At 36.2% G+C, this 23,317-nt stretch overlaps 1 protein-coding gene across 1 annotated transcript in view; it reads right to left on the bottom strand.

Annotated features, from left to right (window-relative positions):
• Positions 1-23,317, bottom strand: part of COG5 (component of oligomeric golgi complex 5) — a 325,049-nt gene that overhangs the window by 72,562 nt on the left and 229,170 nt on the right. Inside the window, exon 12 of the mRNA XM_014831838.3 lies at positions 2,086-2,290. Within this exon, the coding sequence (XP_014687324.3) occupies positions 2,086-2,290 (205 nt within the window). The remainder of the gene's footprint in view (positions 1-2,085; positions 2,291-23,317) is intronic.

The following is a 23,317-nucleotide window of genomic DNA, read 5'->3' as shown; positions in this document are numbered from 1 at the left end:
TTCAAGTCATTACCATCTCTTGTCTGGATAAACAAAATAGCTTCCATTTCCTATTTCCCCTTCTCTGTGGTGACCCTCCCTTAGTTGTTCACAAAGAAGCCAGAGTGCTAATTTTAACAGGTTATCAGTTCATATCAGTCCTCTGTTTAAAAGCAATGATTTCCACTGTATTTGAATAAACTCCTATAAAGCTCTACATGATTACATTTCCCTTCCTCTCTGACCCAATTTTATACTCCCCCCCTTCCTCATTTGCTGTGTTCCAGCTTTCTATTCCTCAAATCTCATCTTAATTTTCTCAAGGACTCTAAATTTGCTTTTCTCTCTGCCTGCAAAAATCTTACTCCAAATCTTCCATAGTTGATTTCTTCACATTATTTAGACCTCAGGTCAAATGCTACCTTCTCATAGAGGTCTTCCTTGACCACCCTTTATAAGGCACTCTATCCCATTATCTTGCTTTATTTTCTTCATAGCAATTACCACTATTGAAAATTCAGCACAAATAACGAACGATGAAAAATGCTAACCTGGTTACTCGTGCCTTGATTCTTTTCTGGTTCTCCTAGGGCCTTATTCCATTCATTACCTCTTTTCTCTCTTGCATCTCCTATCTCTTTCTCTCTCCACTGGCTACTTCTATCTATAAATACTTTCAACTCCCCTTCTATCACTAAAAACAAACAAAAAAACTTTTCCTTGGCTCAGCTAACATGGCCAAATTTATCTTTTCTTCTCTGCCTTACTTCTCAAAAGAACATTTAAAACACATTGCATTTGTTTCCTTATTACCCTCATGAGTTTCTGGCTTCTTAGAATATGGGTCACCCTCTGAATTGGGAGAATTCCGTCTCCAAAGAGTAACGATGAAGCCATATTGGTTAAAACAGTGATTTTTTTCCACTCTGATTTTTTTCCTTCCATTGAATTTACTCCTTTTCCCCCTCCACAAGTAACATATACTCATTTTAAATAAAAGAAGAAAACACAAAATAAGAATTCTACCTCCTAGAAATAAACCACTATTACCATTTGCTGAGGATATTTCCAGAACTTTTTTTAGCAGATGCATACGAATTTTAAAAAGTAAGCCAGAATGATAGTATATATGCTATTTTACATACTTTTTAAAAAACTTTATATTATTAGATCTTTGTAGATAACAGATATTGGTTCAGTCCTCTTCCATTAGTCCTTATCTAATCTCCATTTTTAGCATAAAAGAGTTATGAAGAGAACAAGATAGTCTCATTCTATTCCAGCCTACTCTCATGCTACTTCTTTTGCTAGTCAAAACTTCTACATTCTATTTTACTAGTCAGAACTTCTTACTACAGTGGATACAATTCAACTATAAGTACTTAGAAAAAAATTTGAAAGAGAAACAAATATTTAAATAGCACTCATGAATCTATCCAACATTTTCCTTACAAGGTAGGTGATAAGAATCTGCTACTACTTGAGTCAGGTGTACAAGCCAATCAATTGATTTTGTGTTCAAACAGAAATTTGAAAATAATACTCTTTTTCAATTCAGGAGGAAAAGCTGTGTGCTTTAAACTTACGGAGATGGTATATTGTTTTCCGATGTGGTTTCTAAATATGGCTGCATATACTATACTTATCTAAGAGATTTTCAGGTTAATTTTGACTATACTTAGTTTTTTCCTACCAGACTGAGAACCCATGCCAGCTTAAGACTTATTTCTGCTATACTTCCTGAACATACCAGTTCCTTTTAAATCACATTTATGCCAGTAGTCCATCAAAAATGATGCTGTCTGATTTTATTATAGGTATATTATAATATCAGTTAAGAGATGATGACCACATATGCTCAACTCCTAGCTTCTACTCACCCTATTTAGTGTTATACTTTAAAATGGCTTTGAGTTGGGAACCAGGCTGCTCAACTAAGGATTAAATTTGACTTCAGTTAAAAGTGTTGCAAAGTCTTTTAAAGAATACAAATAAATAATAATCATTACAAATATTTAGAAAATTAGCATATTCCTAATTTCTAATTTATACTAAAAGACAAAATCCTTAACATGCCAACAAACAGGTTTGATTAAACAAACATACTCATAATCCGGCTTTTTTGTTATGAATATGTCTTGTGTATCATCTTCCATGTGTTGGAGGTCAACATAGAGGTCTGTAGTTCCACTTGCATTAAACTTTCCTTGAATATTCTGGCTGTATTGCTGAAGACGCTTCCATAAGTCATTATAAAGACGCAATAATTTAGGGTATTCTCCTTCAAATGCCTGTTTCAAAAACATGGAAGCTGCCAAGCGAAACAAAAACATGGATTAGGTAAATGATAAAATAATAAAATGCAGCAAATAAAAGTTTCTTTTGTATATGAAGATGATGCTACAAATAGCTTATACTAAAGGACAAACCGAAGATGTGTTCTAATGTCTTTTAAAATAATGCTATTTATAATAATGCAGTAATTTTCCACCCAGACTATTCACTGCTTTTGATATATTAACCATATATTTTGAAACTTAACCTATAAAAAATACACAAATTGACAATTATAGTTGCAGATTTCAAGTCTTCCTCTCAGTAACTAATAAAACAAGTACACAGAAAAATCACTAAGCACAGTGAAAACCTAAACAACATCCAAAATTTACTTAATTGATGTAAAATTTACTTAATTTACACAATACTTCATCCAAAACAGCAAAGTACACATTATTTTCAAGTGCCAAGATTGACAATATTTGATGTCATAAAACACTCTGAATAAATTTAAAAGGTTTCTGGTCATACAAAGTACGTTTTTGAACCAAAATAGTTTTAGAATAAAAATTAGTAACAAAGATATCTTAAAAAATCCCCAAATATCTGGAACTAAAAAACATGCTTCTAACATAACTGATGTTGGTCATAAAACAAACCAAAAGGGAATTTAGAAAGTATTTTGAACTGAATGACAATTAAAAGACAACATACAAAAATTTCTGGGATGCCAGTAAAGGAGTACTATACATAAACACCTATATTTGAAAAGAAGAAAGGTCTCAAATCAGTGACCTCATCTTCCATCTTAAGAACAAAGAAAAAGAAGAGCAAATAAAATCCAACATAAACAGAGGAAAGAAAATGATAAAGATCCGTACAGATATCGATAAAACAGGAAAACAACAAAAACACTGAAACCAAAAAGCTCTTAGAGAAAATGAGTAAAACTGACAAACCTCTAGTCAGATGGATTAGGAAAAAAGAAAGAGAAGAAACAAATTAGCCACATTAGGAATGAGAGAGTTGACCTCACTACATATTCTGCAGATATTAGGAGGATAATAAAGGAATTCTGAACAACCTTATGCCAATAAACTTGAAAACTTCCATAAAATGCACAAATTCCTTGAAAGACACAAAGTACCAAAGCTCACTCAAGAAGAAACAGATACACTGAATAGCCTTATATCTATTGAATTTTTTAGTTAAAAGCTTTCCCACAAAGAAAAACCACAGGCCCAGATAAATTCAGCAGTGGATTCGATCAAACAATTTAAGGAAGAAATAATACCAATTCTCAAATCTTGTTATGAGATCAACATTACCCTGATAACAAAACCAAAAACCTAACAGGAAAACAAACAAACAGAACAATATCCTTCATGAATATAAATGAAAAATTATAAAGAACATTTCAGCAAATCTAGTCCAATGATATGTAAAAAGAATAATATATCAGGACCAAGGGAGTTTATCCCAGGAATTCATGCTTGATTTAACATTTTAAAATCAATGTGATTCATCATATTAACAAACTAAAAAGAAGCATGTGATCATATCAATAGATGCAGAAAAAGCATTTTAAAAAATCTAAAATTCATTCCTAATAAAAACTCCCATCTACTAGGAACAGAAGGCCTGATAAAAGGTATCTACAAAAAACCCACAGCTAATATTCGACAAGGGAGCCAAGAGCCTACAGTGGAGAAAGGAGAGTCTCTTCAATAAATAGTGTTGGGAAACCTGGACAGCCACATGCAAAAGAATGAAAGTAGACCATTATTTTACACCGTGTACAAAAATCAACTCAAAATGGATTAAAGACTTGAATGTAAGACCCGAAACCATGAAACTTCTAGAAGAAAACATAGGCAGTACATTCTTTGACATCAGTCTTAGCAGCATATTTTCAAGTACCATGTCTGACTGGGCAAGGGAAACAAAAGAAAAAATGAAGAAATGGGACTACATCAAACTAAAAAGCTTCTGCACAGCAAAGGAAACCATCAACAAAATGAAAAAACAACCTAACAATTGGGAGAAGATATTTGCAAACCCTGTATCAGATAAGGGGTTAATATCCAAAATATACAAAGAACTTGCACATCTCAACGACAAAAAAAACAACAACCCAATTAAAAAATGGGCAAAAGATTTGAACAGAGATTTCTCCAAAGAAGATATATGGATGGCCAACAGGCACATGAAAAGATGTTCAACATCATTAGCTATCAGGGAAATGCAAATCAAAACGATAATGAGATATCACCTCACTCTGGTCAGAATGGCTATAATTAAGAAGACAGGAAACAAGTGTTGGAGAGGATGTGAACAGAAGGGAATCCTCATACACTGCTGGTGGGAGTGCAAACTGCTACAGCCACTATGGAAAGCAGTATGGAGTATCCTCAGAAAATTAGCAATAGATCTACCATATGATCCAGCTAACCCGCTGCTGGGTATTTATCCAAAGAACTTGAAAACACAAATGCATAAAGATACATGCACCCCTATGTTTATTGCAGTATTATTCACAATAGCCAAGACTTGGAAGCAACCTAGGTGTCCATTAAGGGACGAATGGATAAAGAAGATGTGGTACATATACATAATGGAATACTAGTCAGCAATGAGAAATGATGAAATCCGGCCATTTGTGACAACATGGATGGACCTTGAAGGTATTATGCTAAGTGAAATAAGTCAGGGGAGAAAGTCAAATATCGTATGATCTCAGTTATAAGTAGAAGATTAAAACAACGATAAACACATAGCAACAGAGATTGGATTGGTGGTTACCATAGGGGAAGGGGGAGGGGAGAAGGCAAAAGGGGGTGTTGGGCACACGTGTGTGGTGATGGATTATAATTAGTTTTTGGGTGGTGAACATGACATAATCTACACAGAATTTGAAATATATTACAATGTACATCTGAAAGCTATATAATGTTATAATCCAATGTTACTGCAATAAAAAATAAAAATTAAAAAAATAATAAATTAAAAAAACAAACACCCACAGCTAATGTGAAACTTGACAAGACTTAATGCTTTTGCCTAAAAACCAGAAAGAAGACAATGATGTCTGTTGTCACCACTTCTATTTAACATTATCCTAGAGGAGCCAGTCAGTATAACAAGATGAAATACAAGCAAGAAGACATTTAACTTGCAAAAGCACAAGTGATACCGCTGTTTTATTCAGAGAACATGATCTATGTAGAAAATCTGTTGGAATCTACAAAAAAAGCTACTAGAATTAATAAATGAATTTAACAAGGTTGCAGGATATAAGATCAATGTGTAAAACTCAATCATATACCTATATACTAGCAATGAACAACCAGAAACTGAAATTTAAAAGACAAAGCAATTTGCAATAACATTAAAAATATGAGATAATTAGATATATCTGTGAAAATATGTGAAAGATCTGCACACTGAAAACTGCAACAACAGTGCTGAGATAAATTAAAGAAGACATTAAATAAATGGAGACAATACATTCATACTTCAGAAGACTCAATACAGTTAAGATGCAAATTCTCCCCAAAGTAATCTATATATTAAAATCCTAATTAATATCAATGCACTCTTTTTTTGGTAGAAAATTATTTCAAAATTCTTACGAAAATGCAAAGGACCTAGAAAAACAAAAATAACTTCAAAAAAGAGCAAAGCTGAAGAACTAACGCTACCTGATTTCAAGATTTATAAAACTACAGTATGAAAATATTGGTATTAGTGTAAAGACAGATACACAGAATAGAGAGTCCAAAAACAGACCCACACTTATATAGAAAAACAAATTCTGATCACGGCGCAAAGGCAATTTAGTAGACATAGGGCACATTTCAACAAAGGATACTGCAACAACTGGATATGTATATGCCACAAAAGAAACTTTAATTCATACTTTGCACTTTATACAAAAATTAACTCAAAAAAGACTATAGACCCAAATATAAAACCTGAAACTACAAATCTTCTAGAAGAAAACATGACAGAAAAATCTTTCTGTCCTTGGGTTAGGCATAATATGAATCCAAAAGCATAATTCATAAAAGAATAAATTAATAAATTGGACATTGTCTAAAGTGCTCTTCAAAAGACACTGTTTAAAAGAACGAAAGGACAAGCCCCAGAGTGGTAAAATAAATCACCCATATATCTGATACAGAATTTGTATAAAGAATGTATAAAGAACTGTCAAATCTCAATAATGAGAAAACAACTTACTTTTCAAAATAGGAGCTTCATCAAAGAAGGGATATGAATGGCAAATAAGCACATGAAAAACTACTCAATATCTTTAGTCATTATCAAAATACAAATTTAAACCACAATGATATATGACTATTTACCTGTTAGAATGGCTAAAACCAAAAAATCAAATGTTGGTGAGGATAGGGGAACCAGAACTCTAGTATACAGTTGGTGAAAAGGAAAAATCGTACAATCATTTTGCAAAAGATTCTAGTATTTTAAAATGTTAAACGTATACCTACCACATGATCAAATCATTCCTTTTCTAGATATTTATCCAATAAAAATAAAAGTATACGTCCATATAAAAACTTGCATATGAACATTCAAAGCAACTTTATTTCTAATTGCCAAAAATGGAAACCACCCAAATGTCCATCAACAGGTGACTGCATAAACAAACTGTGGCATACTGCACAATGGAAGACTATCCAGCAATAAGAATATACCACTATACGGATGACTCTAAATATAACCATGTGGCATGAAAGACAAATAATACGTAATACACGCCGTGTCATTCAATTTGTACAAAGTTGTTGGAAATGTGAACTAACACATAGTGACAAAGAGCACATGAGCGCTTGCCTGGGAAGGGAGAGAGGAGACGGTGGGGAGAGGAATACAAAGGTGTACAAGTAAACTTCTGTGAGTCACATGTATGTTCACTCATCTTTACTGCTGTAATGGTTTCATGGGGGTACATATATGTCAAAATTTACCCAGCTATACAATTCAATAAATTCAGTTTATTATATGCCAATTATATCCTAGTAACGCTGTCTAAAAAACAGTTATCTCAGAGAGGACTTCTTTGAAATCCCTCCTCCCCTGAGGAAGAAGCAATCTACCACGACCCTGAGTGTCCTTTATATATTCTTGCAGGGTATGCCAATAATATAAAGCCTGGTTGCTCTTCATCTGGCCATTTATCAGGTTTGTATTTGCAGCAAGCGACCTTGAGAGATGAGGTAACTTCTCCCTGCACGCAAACAGCAGGCTTGCGTATTGCTCACTACGGAAGTGGGACCCCGCTAAGCCTGGGGTTCTTACCTGTGGGGCGGACTCACTGCACACACCACCACACGCGCCATACCGCGTCTCCCACGAGACTCGCAGACAAGGGGTACCAACAGACAAATATGCCGATACACATGCTGTTAGCTGTCCCGTGAGTCACAAGTCCTTTTGCTCTGACCCAGGAGTCTCACGTCTTCCTACAATATTCAGAAAGCTTTGGCAGGCTAGCCTTTTTAAGTAGGGTAAATCCTCAGGTCCTTCACAGTTCTTGAACTCCTCCAATCTGAATCATATTCCCATGGATATTCTCTCCTAACAATCTGTTCTTTGCCTTCTTTGCATTTGCCACAATTTCTAATTATACTTGTTTAAAGTATGTTTCCCCTACTTGGCTGTAAACTCTACAAGGACAAGGACAATGCATTTTCTTCAAATCATATTTGGTACTTAGCACAGCGCCAGGAATACTAGAAATTAAGTAAATATTTCTTAATGATAGAATAATTAAGTTTTGTTTTTTAATGGACATATGCTCACTTTCATAGGAATCTTATCCATATAGAACAAATCATGTTGAGGGTTTCAGATAGCCAAACTTTGACTATATCATCTCAGTAAATGTGATTAATTGTAAGTTACTTAAATCAAATATACTTAAAGTTTACGAATAAGTATGCTTAAATCTTGAAGTTAAATTCTACTTTATATGTAGTTATAAAGTATATAATATACTGGTTTTGTATGTCTTGCAAAATATTTTCTACTTCTTAACAGTATTAGATATCAAATGCTACATAATAAATTGCCACAAATATATAAAGAGTTCATATTAACTACCCATAAACTTGATTACACTCAATTATTTAGTTGATAAATATTTGTAGAACACATACAGACATCTTAATAATTTAATAAATCATTTATAGATTGAAAATGACAGGCTACTAATTCCCAGCTGTTTGGTAATTTATTATTCAGATTATCCCCTTGCGCAAGCTACTGTTCTTTCTTATTAACCACTAGTGATTCCAACATAGACACAAACATGGAGATGAAATTCATATTAACCAATTTAATTACTATTAACATTTTATAATTTAGAAAACAATTTTATGTACATTTTATTACCAAGTAATATCTCTGGGGAAAAAATCTCTGATTAAGAATGTCTGTCCTTGATTTTACTCCCTTATCTCTGTCTTCTTCAATTCATTGTAATAAGAACCTCTGTAGCTTCAAAAATGTGTAGGCTTAGACATATCCCAAACCTTGAGCTAATTCATGTACAGATCAAAGGACAGAAATAGTCTTTGTGCCCCTTTTCTCTCTTTCCATCTTCATTCCAGTACCTTGCTTTACTTTCTTCATAACAATGAACACTATAAGAAATTATTTATTAGTTTGACTGTCCATCTTTCTCCCTTAGAATGCAAGTTTAATGAGAGCAGGGATATGATTGGAATTGTCTCTGTACTTACTTTACCTGGAATAACACCAGGCACTGAATTATTGAATGAACAAATGAACTGAAAAGAGAATGAAGAGGGGTCGTCTAGGTTTGGAATTAAATAACCTCGCCAGATTCTAAAAGCCTAGTCTTAATTGCCTCACTGCTCCCAGATTCCCCTGTCCGAGGCTTCAGAGGACACTCCTAATATTTGCTTCATCCCAGAGCTGCAGCACCCATAGCTCTTGCCTTAGTCTTGAGAAGTTGCTAAATCTCAGCCTGTATGTATGCTTCTGCTCCTGCATCTCTCTGTGGAAAGACTAAACACTTCATCTCCAGGCCTCTCACAGAGGTCCAGGTCAAGAACGGGCAGCGCACCTTAAAACTCCCACCAACCTTCAGACCACCAAATACTGGGAAGTGCAAAATCTACCCGCAAGGATTTAATTATTCATCTATTCAATAAATATTTGCTGACCCTTTACTATATGACAAGTACTGCTGTAAATGTTGCATATGCTCTAGTGAACAAAACTGGGAAAGCTCCCACCCAGAAGGAGCCTATACTCTAGTGAAGAAGGGCAACAAACAAGTTAGTATGTAACATAATATCAGGCAGTGTTAAGAGCTTTGAAGAAAAATAAAGCAAAGTTAGAGAACAGGTGGTGATAGGGAGTGATATTTTATGTACTGCAGACAGGGAGGGCCTGAGTGAAGCACGGATATGACCCACCTGGACATCTGGGGAAAGAGTGATTCACGTGGAAGAGCGAGCAAATGCAAAGGACTTGAGGTAGATTATGCCAGCAGAGGTTGCTGCTCTATTTTAACAGCTTGCCACCCTCTTTAACACTTTGGCCTGAGAAAGTCGGCCTCCATAGGTAGGTTGGGTCCCTCCTTTGAAAGTACACTGCTACCCATTTCTAGTTCATTCCTTTCCTAGCTGACTCAGTTCCCAATACACTGTCAGGCCTCGCACCTAAATCACCTAGCACTATGAAAGGAAAAGAGGCCAGTAATACACTGGTTTTGTACGTCTTGGAAAATATCTTGTTTGATAATTGTATTAGATGTCTACTGCAATATAATAAATTGCCACAAATGTAACTGCTTATTTTAAAAGTACACATGTATTATCTCATAGTTTCTGTGGGTCAGGCATACTGGGTGCTCTGTGTCAGGGTCTCTCACAAGGCTGTAATGAAGATGTCAACCATGACTGGAGTCTCATCTTAAGGCACGCCAGAGGAAAGGTCGGGTTCTAAGCTCATGTGGTTGTGGCCAGGGTGCAGTTCCCTGTGGCTTTGACTGAGGGACTCAGTCCGTAGCTTCCTGTTGGCTGGAGGTCAATCAGTTCCTCAGCAAGGGGACCTCACCAACATGCCTTCTTATTTCATAAAAGCTTGCAAGCCAAGAAGGCATTAGAGAGAGCCTGCTAACAAGATGGAAGTTACACTCTTATGTGACCTAATCACAGAAAGGACATCCCCTTTGCATGTCTTATAGGTTAGAAGCAAGTTTTACCTGTACTGAAGGGGAACAGATTACACAAGGATGTAAATAACAGGAGACGGCTCATTGGGGGCCATCGTACAATCTGCCTGCCACAATAAAATAAATCATACTTCATTTACATCAACACAAATGATATAAAAGTCAAACATTGAAGGCCATACAGCAGTCTTGCAAACACCTACTTTTCAAACACTGATATATCGTGGACTATATAACTCCTTCCTAATACAAAACAAACTCAGTTTTTATAAAAATATATTGTTTAAAGTATTATTATTATTACTATTATTATTTTTGGTGAGGAAGATTGGCCCTCAGCTAAGATCTGCTGTCAATCTTCTTCTTTTTGCTGAGGAAGACTGTCTCCAAGCTAAAATCTGTGCCAATCTTCCTCTATTTTTTGTATGTGGGATGCCACCACAGCATGGCTGGATGAGCGGTGTGTAGGTTTGTGCCCGGGATCTAAACCCATGAACCCTGGGCTGCCACAGTGGAACACATGAACTTAACCACTACACCCCTAGCTGGCCCATTAACATAATATTAAAAGTTATAATATGTATAATTGTTTAAAGTATTATTGGAAAAAAAATAACCCAAATACACTACAGAAATAATTCAGAAGTAAAATAAAGTACCAGAATAGAATACAGGGAAGTCAATTTCCCCAGGCTAATGAGTTTTCTCATAACTCTTTTTACTGTAGCCACTGAAGTGGGCAAGTACTTTTCCTTCTAAGTTCCAGCAACCTATGGCCCCAAACATATATTAAAAGTAAATAAATGTTTATATGAACTAAAATTAATTGTAAATACATTTTCTTGAGGATTGACAAGCCTTTTAATTTTTTAAACTATAATTTAATAAAGTTAAAATCAGAATGGAAAACAGACTTTTTTAAAACTCAGATAAATCCCATTTAAAATGAACAGATATTGGAGTGCCATCAGCATTACGGCAGCATTAGCTCTCCCCTTAGACTCTCTCCCATGAGATACAATGAAAAGGACATTCATAAAACAGCAGAGGACATTCACACAACACAATAGATGTCTGAGAGCCATACATCGAAAGGTGGAGGTGCTGGACTCTCCAGGAGGGGGCGGAAGGAGGTAAGGGGATATCCTCTCCCTGCCCCAACTTCAGCGACCTAGGGCGTGGGACCGCATGCGGCCCTACAGGAGATGGGGGAGGGAGAAGTCCTCTGCAGAAAGAACTTCACTCTCCGAGTCTCCTCAGAGCCCACAGGAAAGCTTCACAGAGAGGAGGCAAACCAATCGCGGGGACGTCTTCAGCAAGCTGAGCAGCCCAAGAGGCAGATAGTGAGGGCAAAGCAGGACTGCCCCCAAGGATCACACATGAAAGAAAGTACTCCTCCCCTACCTGGTGCACTGGCTCTGCTGATGGGCTAGAGCAAGGGACCCCCACCAGAGCACCGGTGCATTCAATGTGTAAAGCAGGAGTGGTGAGCGGGCAAACGGAGACAGGCCCTGTCAGCACAGCTACCAAAGGTCAGGCACAGCTGCCAGGGATCACAGTGGACTGAGAATACACAGCTCCTGCCCCCCGCCCTCACCAGTGGCAGTAATTGGAATCTGTGATCAGATACTTCCACTATACGAAGGGATAAAACCATCCCATCAAATAGTATGAGGAGGTATGTGAACACTCCAAACCAGATGGAAAATTATAAGCATCCACAAATCATTCCTAAAGGCACAGAAATTGACAATCTAAATGACAGAGAATTCAAAATAGTTATCATAAAAAAACTCAACAAGTGGGGCTGGCCCCGTGGCCGAGTGGTGAAGTTCGCGCGCTCCGCTGCAGGCGGCCCAGTGTTTCGTTGGTTCGAATCCTGGGCGCGGACATGGCACTGCTCATCAAGCCACGCTGAGGCAGCGTCCCACATGCCACAACTAGAAGGACCCACAACGAAGAATATACAACTATGTACCGGGGGGCTTTGGGGAGAAAAAGGAAAAATAAAATCTTTAAAAAAAAAAAAAACTCAACAAGTTACAAGAAAACTCAGAAAGTTCAACGAAATCAGGAATAAAATTAATAAACAGAGGGAATTATTCACAAAAGAGATTGAAACTATAAAGAAAAACCAATCAGAAATGTTGGAGATAGGGCCGGCCTGGTGGCACAGCGGTTAAGCTCGCACGTTCCGCTTCTTGGTGGCCCAGGGCTTGATGGTTTGGATCCTGGATGTAGACATGGCACCACTTGGCAAAAGGCGTACTATGGTAGGCATCCCACGTATAAAGTAGAGGAAGAAGGGCATGGATGTTAGCTCAGGGCCAGTCTTCCTCAGCAAAAAAAAAAGAGAGAGAGAGAGAGAGAGGAGGATTGTCAGTAGTTAGCTCAGGGCTAACCTTCCTCAAAAAAAAAAAAAAAACCCAACAAATGTTGGAAATGAAAAATACCATGAATGAGATAAAGAAAAATCTGGGGTCCTTGAATAACAGAGCTTGAATATTCTGGAGGACAGAGTTAACAATTTAGAGGAAATATAGAAATGATTCAGATGGAGGGGGAAAGAGAACTAAGACTAAAAAGAAATGAAGAAATTCTCTGAGAACTATCCAACTCAATTCGGAAATGCAACATAAGGATTATGGGTATTCCAGAGGGAGAAGAGAGGGAGAAAGGAGCAGAGAGCTTCTTCAAAGAAATAATAGCTGAGAACTGCTCAAACCTGTGGAAGAAGCTGGAATAACAAGTAAAAGAAGCTAACACGACTTCTAAGTGCATCAATGTAAAAGGATCTTCTTGAAGGCATATATTAGTAAATCTGGCAAAAGTCAAGGACAAAGAAAAAATATTAAGGGCAGCAAGGTAGAAGAAAATAACCTACAAAGGAACCCCTATCAGGGTTTCAGTGGATTTCTCAGCAGAAACCTTACAGGCTAGGAGAGAGTGGAATGAATATTCAAAATTCTGAAAGACAAAAACTTTCAGCCAAGAATACTCTATCCAGCAAAAATATCCTTCAGATATCATGGAGAAATAAAGTTTGCCAAATACCCCAAAGGTGAGGGAATTTCATCACCACAAGACCCCCCCACAAGAAATGATCAAGAGGGCCCTCATACCAGAAAAAAAAAGGGGGGTTACAAAGCCTTGAGAGAGGAGATAAATAGGCAGACGAAATCAGAAAATTTCAGCTATCAGAACAGGTTGGCAAACAATTATGACATTAAAGATAAAGGGAAGGAAAACATCAAAAATAAATATAATCATTGCATTTTAACCACAAACTCATAACACAAAACAGAATAAGCTGTGATAGCAATAAATCAGATGGGAAAGAGGAAAGGGATGGAACATGCTTAGATTAAGGAAATAAGAGGCTTTCAAAAAATAGACTCTCTCATCTATGAGACCTTTTACACAAACCTCGCAGTAACCAGTGAACAAAAAAGCAGAATAGAGACACAAATGATAAATAAAGAGACAACTGAGAAAACCATCATAGAGAGCCACCAAACTGAATTGGCAGTCCAAAATACATGGAATGAGAAAAAAGGAAACAGAGAACAACCAGAAAACAAGTGATAAACTGGCATCATTAAGCCCTCATATGTCAATCATCACTCTAAATGTAAATGGATTGAATTCTCCAACCAAAAGACACAGAGTGGCTGCATGGATTACAAAACAAGAGCCAACAATATGCTGCCTCCAGGAAATACATCTCAGCTCTAAAGACAAAAACAAGCTCAGAGTCAAGGGATGGAAGACGATATTCCAAGCTAATGGCAAACAAAAGAACACAGGTGTTGCCATACTTATATCAGACAAAGTAGATTTCAAGATATAAAAGACAATGAGACACAAAGAGGGGCAGTACATAGTGATAAAAGGGACACTCCACCAGGAGGACATAACACTGATAAATCTACATGCACCTAACAAAGGAGCACCAAAGTACATAAAGCAACTATTAACAGACCTAAAAGGAGACATTAACAGCAACACAATAATAGTGGAGGACCTTAACACCCCACTTACATCAATGGACAGATGATCCAGACAGAAAGTCAACAAGGAAATAGTGGAATTAATGAAAAACTAGACCAGATAGACTTAATAGTATATTAGAACACTCCATCCAAACACGGCAGAAGACACATTTTTCTCAAGTAGACATGTAACATTCTCAGAGACAGACTATTTGTTGGGAAGCAAGGCGAGCCTCAATACATTTAAGAAGACTAAAATCATACCAAGCATCTTTTCTCACTATAATGCTATGAAATTAGAAATCAACCAGAAGAAAAAAGCTGGGAAAGTGACAAATATGGGGAGATAAATGACATGCTACTGAATAAGCAATGGATCACTGAAGAAATCAAAGGAGAAATCAAGGAATATCTGGAGACAAATGAAAATGAAAATACACCATACCAACTCATATAGGAGGCAGCAAAAGCAGTCCTAAGAAGGAAATTCATAGAAATACAGGTTCATCCTAACAAGCAAGAAAAATCTCAAATAAGCAATCTTAAACTACACCGAAAAGAAATAGAAAAAGAAGAACAAACAAAGCCTAAAGTCAGCAGAAGGAGGGAAATAATGCATTAGAGCAGAAATATATGAAATTGAAACAAAAAAAAAGTAGAAAGGGTCAATGAAACTAAGAGCTGGTTCTTTGAGAAGATAAACAAAATGGACAAACTCTTAGCCAGATTCATTAAGACAAAAAGAGAAGCCACCAATAAATAAAATTAGAGATGAAAGAGGAGAAATTACAATGGCTACCACAGAAATACAAAGGATTATAAGAAAATACTATGAAAAACTATATGCCAACAATTTGGACAACACAGAAGAAACAGATAAATTCTTAGGCTCATACAACCCGCCCAAACGAAAGGAATCAAAAAGAAATAGAGAATCTGAATAGATCAATCACAAGAAAAGAGATTGAAACAGTAATCAAAAACCTCCCAAAAAATAAAAGTCCAGGATCAGATGGCTTCTCTGGAGAATTCTACCAAACAATCACAAAAGATTTAATACTGCTCCTTCTCAAACTATTTCAAACAAATGAAGATGGAACACTTCCTAACATTTTTTAGGAGGCCAACATCACCCTGATCCCAAAGCCAGACAAGGACAACACAAACAAGGAAAATCACAGGTCAACATTGCAGATGAACATAGATGCAGAAATCCTCAACAGAGTATTGGCAAACCAAATACAGCAATACATGAAAAGGAACATATACCATGATCAAGTGGGATTTATACCAGGGACGCAGGGATGCTTCAACATTCGCAAATCAATCAACGTGATACACCACATTAAAAAAATGAGGAATAAAAACCACATGATCAACAGATGCAGAGAAAGCATTTGACAAAATCCAACATCCTTTTATGATAAAAATTCTCAATAAAATAGGTATAGAAGGAAAGTACCTGAGCATAATAAAAGCCATATCCGACAAACCCACAGCCAACATCATACTCAATGGGGAAAACTGAAAGCCATACTGCTGAGAACAGGAACAAGACAAGAGTGCCCACTGTTATTCAATATAATACTGGAGGTTCTGGCCAGACCAACTGGCAAGAAAAAGAAATAAAAGGTATCCAAATTGGCAATGAAGAAGTGAAACTCTCACTGTTTGCAGACAACATGATTTTATATATAGAAAACCCTAAAGAATCCATTGGAAAGCTACAAGAAATAATCAACAACTACAGCAAAGTTGCAGGGTACAAAACCAACTTACAAAAATCAGTTGCATTGCTATATTTTAATAAGGAACGAACAGAAAGAGAACTCAAGAAAACAATCCCATTTATAATCAACAACAAAAAGAATAAAATACGTAGGAATAAATTTAATCAAGGAGGTGAAAGACCTATACAATGAAAACTCTAAGACATTCTTGAAACAAATCAATGATGACATAAAGAAATGGAAAGCTATTCCATGCATATGGATTGGAAGAATAAACACAGTTAAAATGCCTAAAGCAATATTTGGATTCAACGCAATCCCAATCAGAATCCCAAGGACATTCTTCATGGAAACAGAACAAAGAATCCTAAAACTCATACGGGGCAACAAAAGACCTGGAATAGCTAAAGCAATCCCGAGAAAAAGAACACAGCTGGAGGCATCACAATCCCCGACTTCAAAATATACTACAACACTATAGTAATCAAAACAGCTCACTACTGGTACAAAAACAGATACACAGATCAATGGAATAGAATTCAAAGCCCAGAAATAAAACTACCCATTTACGGACAGCTAATCTTTGAGAAAGGAAAATCTCTTCAATACACGGTGTTGGAAAAACTGGACAGTCACATGCAAAAGAATTAAAGTAGACCATTATCTTATGCCATACACAAAAATTAACTCAAAATGGATGAAAGACTTGAAGGTAAGATGTGAAACCATAAAACTCGAAGAAAATATAGGCAGAACACTCTTTGACATAGGTCTTCAAAGAATCTTTTCGAATACCGTGTCTACTTGGGCAAGGGAAACAAAAGAAAAAACAAACAAGTGGGACTTCATGAGACTAAAGAGCTTCTGCGAGGCAAAGGAAACCAGGAACAAAATGAGAAGTCAACCCACCAAGTGGGAGAAAACATTTGCAAGTCATATATCCGACAAGTGGTTAATCTCCAAAATATATAAAGAACTCACATAACTCAACAACAAAAAAACAAACAACCCGATCAAAAAATGGGCAGAGGATATGAACAGACATTTCTCCAAAGAAGATACACAGATGGCCAAGAGACACATGAAAAGATGTTCAACGTCACTAATTATTAGGGAAATGCAAATCAAAACTACATTGAGATATCACCTTACACTCGTTAGAATAGCTATAATCACCAAGATAAAAAATAATAAATGTTGGAGAGGATGTAGAGAAAAGGGAACCCTCATACAGTGCTGGTAGGAATGCAAACTGGTGCAGCCACTATGGAAAACAGTATGGAGAGTTCTCAAAAAATTAGAAATACCATATGACCCAACTATCCCACTACTGAGTATTTATCCAAAAAACTTGAAGTCAACAATTCAAAGACATTTATGCACCCCTATGTTCACTCCAGCATTATTCACAATAGCCATTAAGTGGAAGCAACCCAAGTGCCTATCAACTGATGAATGGATAAAGAAGATGTGGTATATAGATATACAGTAGAATACTACTTAGCCATAAAAAGAAGATAAAATTGTCCCATTTGCAACAACACAGATGGACCTTGTGGGTATTGTGTTAAGTGAAATAAGCCAGACAGAGAAAGACAAATACCATATGATTTCACTATACGTGGAAGATAAACAAACACATGGAGAAAGAGAACAGACTGGTGGTTACTAGAGGGGAAGAGGGTTGTGGGGTGGGCATAAGGGGTAAGGGGGCACATATATATATTGACAGACAAACAATAATGTACAACTGAAATTTCACAATGTTATAAACTATTACGACCTCAATAAAAAACAGAAAAAATAAATAAAATGAACAGATATGAAAATGCAAGTTTTGAATGGGAAATCTGATCAAAGCCTAAAATATTCAGTTTTAAATGGAGAATCTGACTAAAACAAAAATCTTAAGATTATCCTCTTGCACAAACTATATAAATATAATTATGATGGAATAACTTTCTGGAAATATCTGGCTATGATGCCTAGGGAGTTTCTTAGTTGTTTTGTTTTTTTTCACAATAGCAGCAACAGAAAGATGCAGAATCCAATATCAGCTGGGTAAGCATTCTATACCACAATCTTCGCTGTTAGCAGGAATATAAAGCATGCACATGTTCCTCCAGTTCCCTAATTAGCTACCCCTGAATCCACTGATATAAAGATGACCACCTTCCCTATCTCAGAGAAAAAAAGAAAGGTTGCCAGAAAAGAATCCCTTCAACTTCGTACCCTCTATTCCCCTATAAATGTTTCTAGTCTCCAGCTTTCTTCACAGGAACAAGCGTCCATTCTTCAACTTCTGCACTTGATCCCCTCCCATCTCATCTCTTCTCAAGACTATTACTCTCTCTTCTATTTTTAGCTTCTCATCAATAAAACAATGCTTGAACATGCTCTCATAGTATAAAAAACCAACAACAGAAATAACATGACAACATGCTCCCCCTTGACCCTACAACTGCTTACTTGTAGACCCTGCTGTGTCACTCTTCATAATGATGGTCTACACACATTTCCTTGCCTCTTCCAGACTGCAACCAGACTTCCAACTGCTACAACGCCACCAATACTATTCTTGTAAAAGTTATAGTATCATTCTGACCGCCAAGAACAGTGGGTACTTTTCTGATCACCACTCACTTCCTCTCTCTTGATTACTCTCTCCTTTGAGAAACTCTCCATGATCCCATTCTCTCCTGGGTTTTCTACTTTTCTGATCTGTTTTTCTTATTCTTCTTTGCTGACTCCTTTCCCGACTGCTGTCCTCTGCCTTAAATATTTTCCCTGACATTGAAAAAAATGTTACAGATTTCAAACATCTAAAAAGTGCTTTAGCACTTATCAACTCAATCTTGTTTATGTCCCTAGCCAACTCTTCTCCACTATTACCAGTTATTCTAGAGCAAATCACAAACATCATATCATTTCACCCACAAATATGTCAGCATGTATTTCTAATACTAAAGACTGTTAAAAAAAATAACCACAGTTCTCTTATTACATTTTGCAAAATTAACAAGCTGTGAACACATTTTTCTGATTGACTTGTGATTTTTCAATGGTTTCTTTATTTAGGACCCATAAATAATCCATATATTACAATTAGTTGATATATCATCAAGCCTTATCTATAGTTCCTCTCTATCTTTTTATTCCTTTTAATTCCTGTTTAAGTAACTGGGTCATTTATCCTGTAGAGTTTCCCATAGTCTAAATTTTGCTGATTGCACCTCTGGTCCCTGTATTTCCTGTAAATGATCAGTTGGGTCTAAAACAGTACATTTCAACCTTGGCTGCACATTGAAACAACTTGGGGAGCTTTAAAAAATCCTGATGTTTGGGTCTGACCCTCAGAGACTTTAATGTAACTGCAGCCTAGGCTTTGGGATTTTTAAACATTCTCCATGTGATTCTACTGTGTAACCAAGTTGAAAACCACTACAATAGTTAAGAGGTTTGATCACATTCCAGGTTTTATCATTTCTGACAAGACTACTGCATATGTAGTGTCTGAATTCGTGTACTGTTTGCCTTCTTTATGATATTAGCAGTCACTAACAATCATTGCCTAGATCCGCTAAGAGCTTTCAAAATTAAGATATTTTAACATTCTTTGGGCACTTATTACAGGTGATAGTTTTATAACTAGAAACTTCCAGCATCAATTATTTGGTTTCTTTGAGATACCATTTGTATAGGAAAGGCAGGGGAAATATTTGATTTTTCCCTTTATTTACCAGTTTTCAAAGCAAAGAGTAGGTTCTGTAGTATCATCAAGGATAACTGATACGAGTTTCTTTCTTTGTATCATTATGAACTCATAGATTTAGACGTATTTGATGAGTTTCAATTTCTTGTGATTGTTGTCCTTATTGATGCTAAATTTATTCCATGTTTGGTATCTATCTATTCACATTGCTTTTCAAATTCCAAATTCAAAATAACACAATAGTCTGAGAATAACAATACTACTACTACCATCAATAACTTGACTATTGAAAAGAGTTCATGAGTGTTTTGGGAAGTTCTTGTGCTTTAAGTATATCCCAGTATGGCTACAAAAACAAATCACTGTGTTTAAAAGTAAAATAGTTAAATGATGAAGGTAAAAACGCAAATGAAAGGGCTCCTCTCTGTGTGGTTACGTCACCAATTGGACACATATTTGCACTAAGATTTTCCATTTTACTTTTGACTTTTAGTAATTTCTTCTTTCATTTTAAGTTTGTTCTATAACTATATAAAATATTTATATGACTTCAAAGTTAAATCTACACAACAAAGTATATTCAAAGAAGTCTAGTTTTTATCCCTGGTCTCTCCAATGTATTCTTCATAGACTCCACTCCCCCACTATTGGTAACCATTTTTCTGGATTTTATGGTTTATCCAACCGTTTCTTAAAAACGTAAGCAAAAATGTATATTTATTTACACTACTCCCTTTCTTAGGTAAACAATAGCACACAGTACACATATTTCTCCACTTTTTTTTTTTAACCTAATATATCTTGGAGATTGCTTTGTGGTAGTATATAAAGACATTCCTCAATCCTTTTTTTTTCTTTCTCATTCCTTTTTATAGCTGCTTGGCATTCTATTCTATGGATGCACCATAACTTGTTTAACTAATCCCCTAGTGATGAACATTTGGGCCGTTTCCAGTTTTTTCTATTCCAAATAATGATGCAATGAATAGCCTTGTGAATATGTCTTTTCATATTTTTGCTAGTGCATCTATGGAATAGATCCTTAGAAGTGGAAATGCTGAGTAAAAAAAGTAAATGTGTATATAATTGTAATTTTCTTAGACACTCACAACTCCCCTCCATAAGGTTTACATGATAATTAACAATGTGTGAGAGTGACTGTTTCCTCGCAGACTTAGTAACAGCATGTGTTATCAAACTTTTTTGATTTTTTGCTAATTTGATAGATGCGAAATGGTGTCTCTGTGTGCTTTTATTTTGCATTTCTCTACTTATTGGTGACACTGAGCATCTTTTCCAAATACTTAAGGAGATACCTCCATTTTCTTTCTTTAAAGTTGCTGGCCTTTTTCTTCTCATTTTAGTAGCTTTTTATATATTAGGGATACTAAACTCCTTTTCTTTGATGTAAGTTATAAATGCTTTTCTAGTTTGTCATTTGTCTTTTCATTCTCCTTAAGGTTTTTTTTGCCATGTAAAAATTTTAATATAATCAAATTATCAATCTTTTCATCGTTGCTTCTAGACGTTAAATCAGAGTTATCCCTATTTCTAGCTCAGTCACTTGTGTTTTCTTCTAGCATTTGAATGGTCTGATATTTCATACTTAATTCTCTGATCCATTTGGAATTTATCCTGCTATGGGAGGTAAACTGGGGATTTTTTTCTCTGAACTTTTTTCTCTCACTCCACTCTTTCCCTCTGAGCACTTTATCCATTTCCGTAACCACTAGATCACAGTTATCCACTCAACAAGTCTTCATGGAGCATTTAGTTAAATCCCTAGTCTCACGTTGCCTTCTTCTTTACCTCAGTGAAAACTGCTTGCTATTTTATAACTGACAATATACGATGTTCACCACAAAGAATCGAATAAATAAAGGTATAAGGAAACAAGTAAAAATTACTTGATATCCTATTACGGTATGAAAATTGTCCTAACACTTTTGCACTATCCTTTCATGCCTTGTTTATCATATATACATATTGCTGGTTTTTTTCCTAAAAGTACTTCATATTAGAGTCTCATTTACCTTCTAAGTGCTTACTGTTTTTTTAATGAAAAGTATTTTATGGTTTGTTTTCTACTCAGATTTCCTAACTTTTAAAGCCTTTAAATATTAATGTGACACTTTAAGGCTCCATTTCAATAGAATGCCTACTATGTATTGAGCACATGCTATGTGACAGGAACATAATATGGAACAGAGGGAGACAGAGAAGCTTTTTCTAGAGCCTAGTGGAAGATACTATAGACAAGAAAGGAGGTGAGCCATTATAATGCAGTGGGATAAGTACTAAAATTGGGGACATATAAGAGTTTTGTGGGAGCAGATAAAGGATTCATACCACATACACATGTGTATATGGGGAGGCAGGTGTCAAGGCACGAGTGTGAGTTATCCAGAGGGAGGGGAGGATACACACATGTTTCAGGTATTTGTGAATACTGAGAAGAAAGAGGGTGATTCATTCAAGAACTAAAGCTCAAGCACAGAGAGAAAAAATCAGAAAAGAAAAAAAATGAGTCCTGGAGAAACAGGACAGGACTAGAAAAGTCACGTTTGGAAGCTATCCTGAGAGTAGTGGAAGGAGAGTGGAGGCAGACCAGTGTTCACACTGTAACAATTAAAGAAGCCATATATGTTTTAAAAGTTCAAGCTTGGCCTATGTAGAGATCCTCGGCTGGAGAAAAGACAATCTAGCAAAGCTTTTAGTGGTTCATGAGACTGGAGAGAACATTTTGAAAATCCGAAACCAGGTGTCCCCAGAGGATTGACGTAGTTATGGAGTTGCAAGAGAAGCTTGGGAACCAGGTCTAATGTTTCAAAGAACAGAGGTAACCTATCCTTCATATTTGTGGAAATGTATCTCAGGAAACAAAGACTAGCTGGGGGGAGAGAACATGCCACACACATAGGCAAGTCTTCCTTCCCATGAGGACATTCACCAGATTCTGAGGTTTCATGATGCATGAGGCTAAAGTGCTTCTCTGGAAACCTCTGACGGCAGAGCTAGATCAACCTCAATATTTCAGGGCTGAGGAGACAAAGAACCTTCAACTTCTCAGTTGGGAGAAGCATGCCCAAGAAAAGGGGAGAATAGAGACAGACTGATCTTGTTAAAACTGCAACTACCCCAGTCCTAAAGTGCACTGAAATGATCAGCCTACACATGTACAACTGGAGTGCCAAAGGGAGAGAAAAGAATCCAACAAAATACTTCAGAATAAGGGAAAAAAATCCCATGAATCAATACGACAGACAGTTCTATAGAAAATGAACAGACGCTTTGTAAAAGAGTATATCCAAATGGCCAATAAACGTGTGGAAAAATGAATAATAACATTCATCACAAAGGAAATGAAAATTAACAGCACAATGTGATTCAACTAAAC

Source organism: Equus asinus, chromosome 1, assembly GCF_041296235.1.
Source record: "Equus asinus isolate D_3611 breed Donkey chromosome 1, EquAss-T2T_v2, whole genome shotgun sequence".
NCBI lineage: Eukaryota > Metazoa > Chordata > Mammalia > Perissodactyla > Equidae > Equus > Equus asinus.
This window is presented reverse-complemented; position numbering and strand designations above follow the sequence as displayed.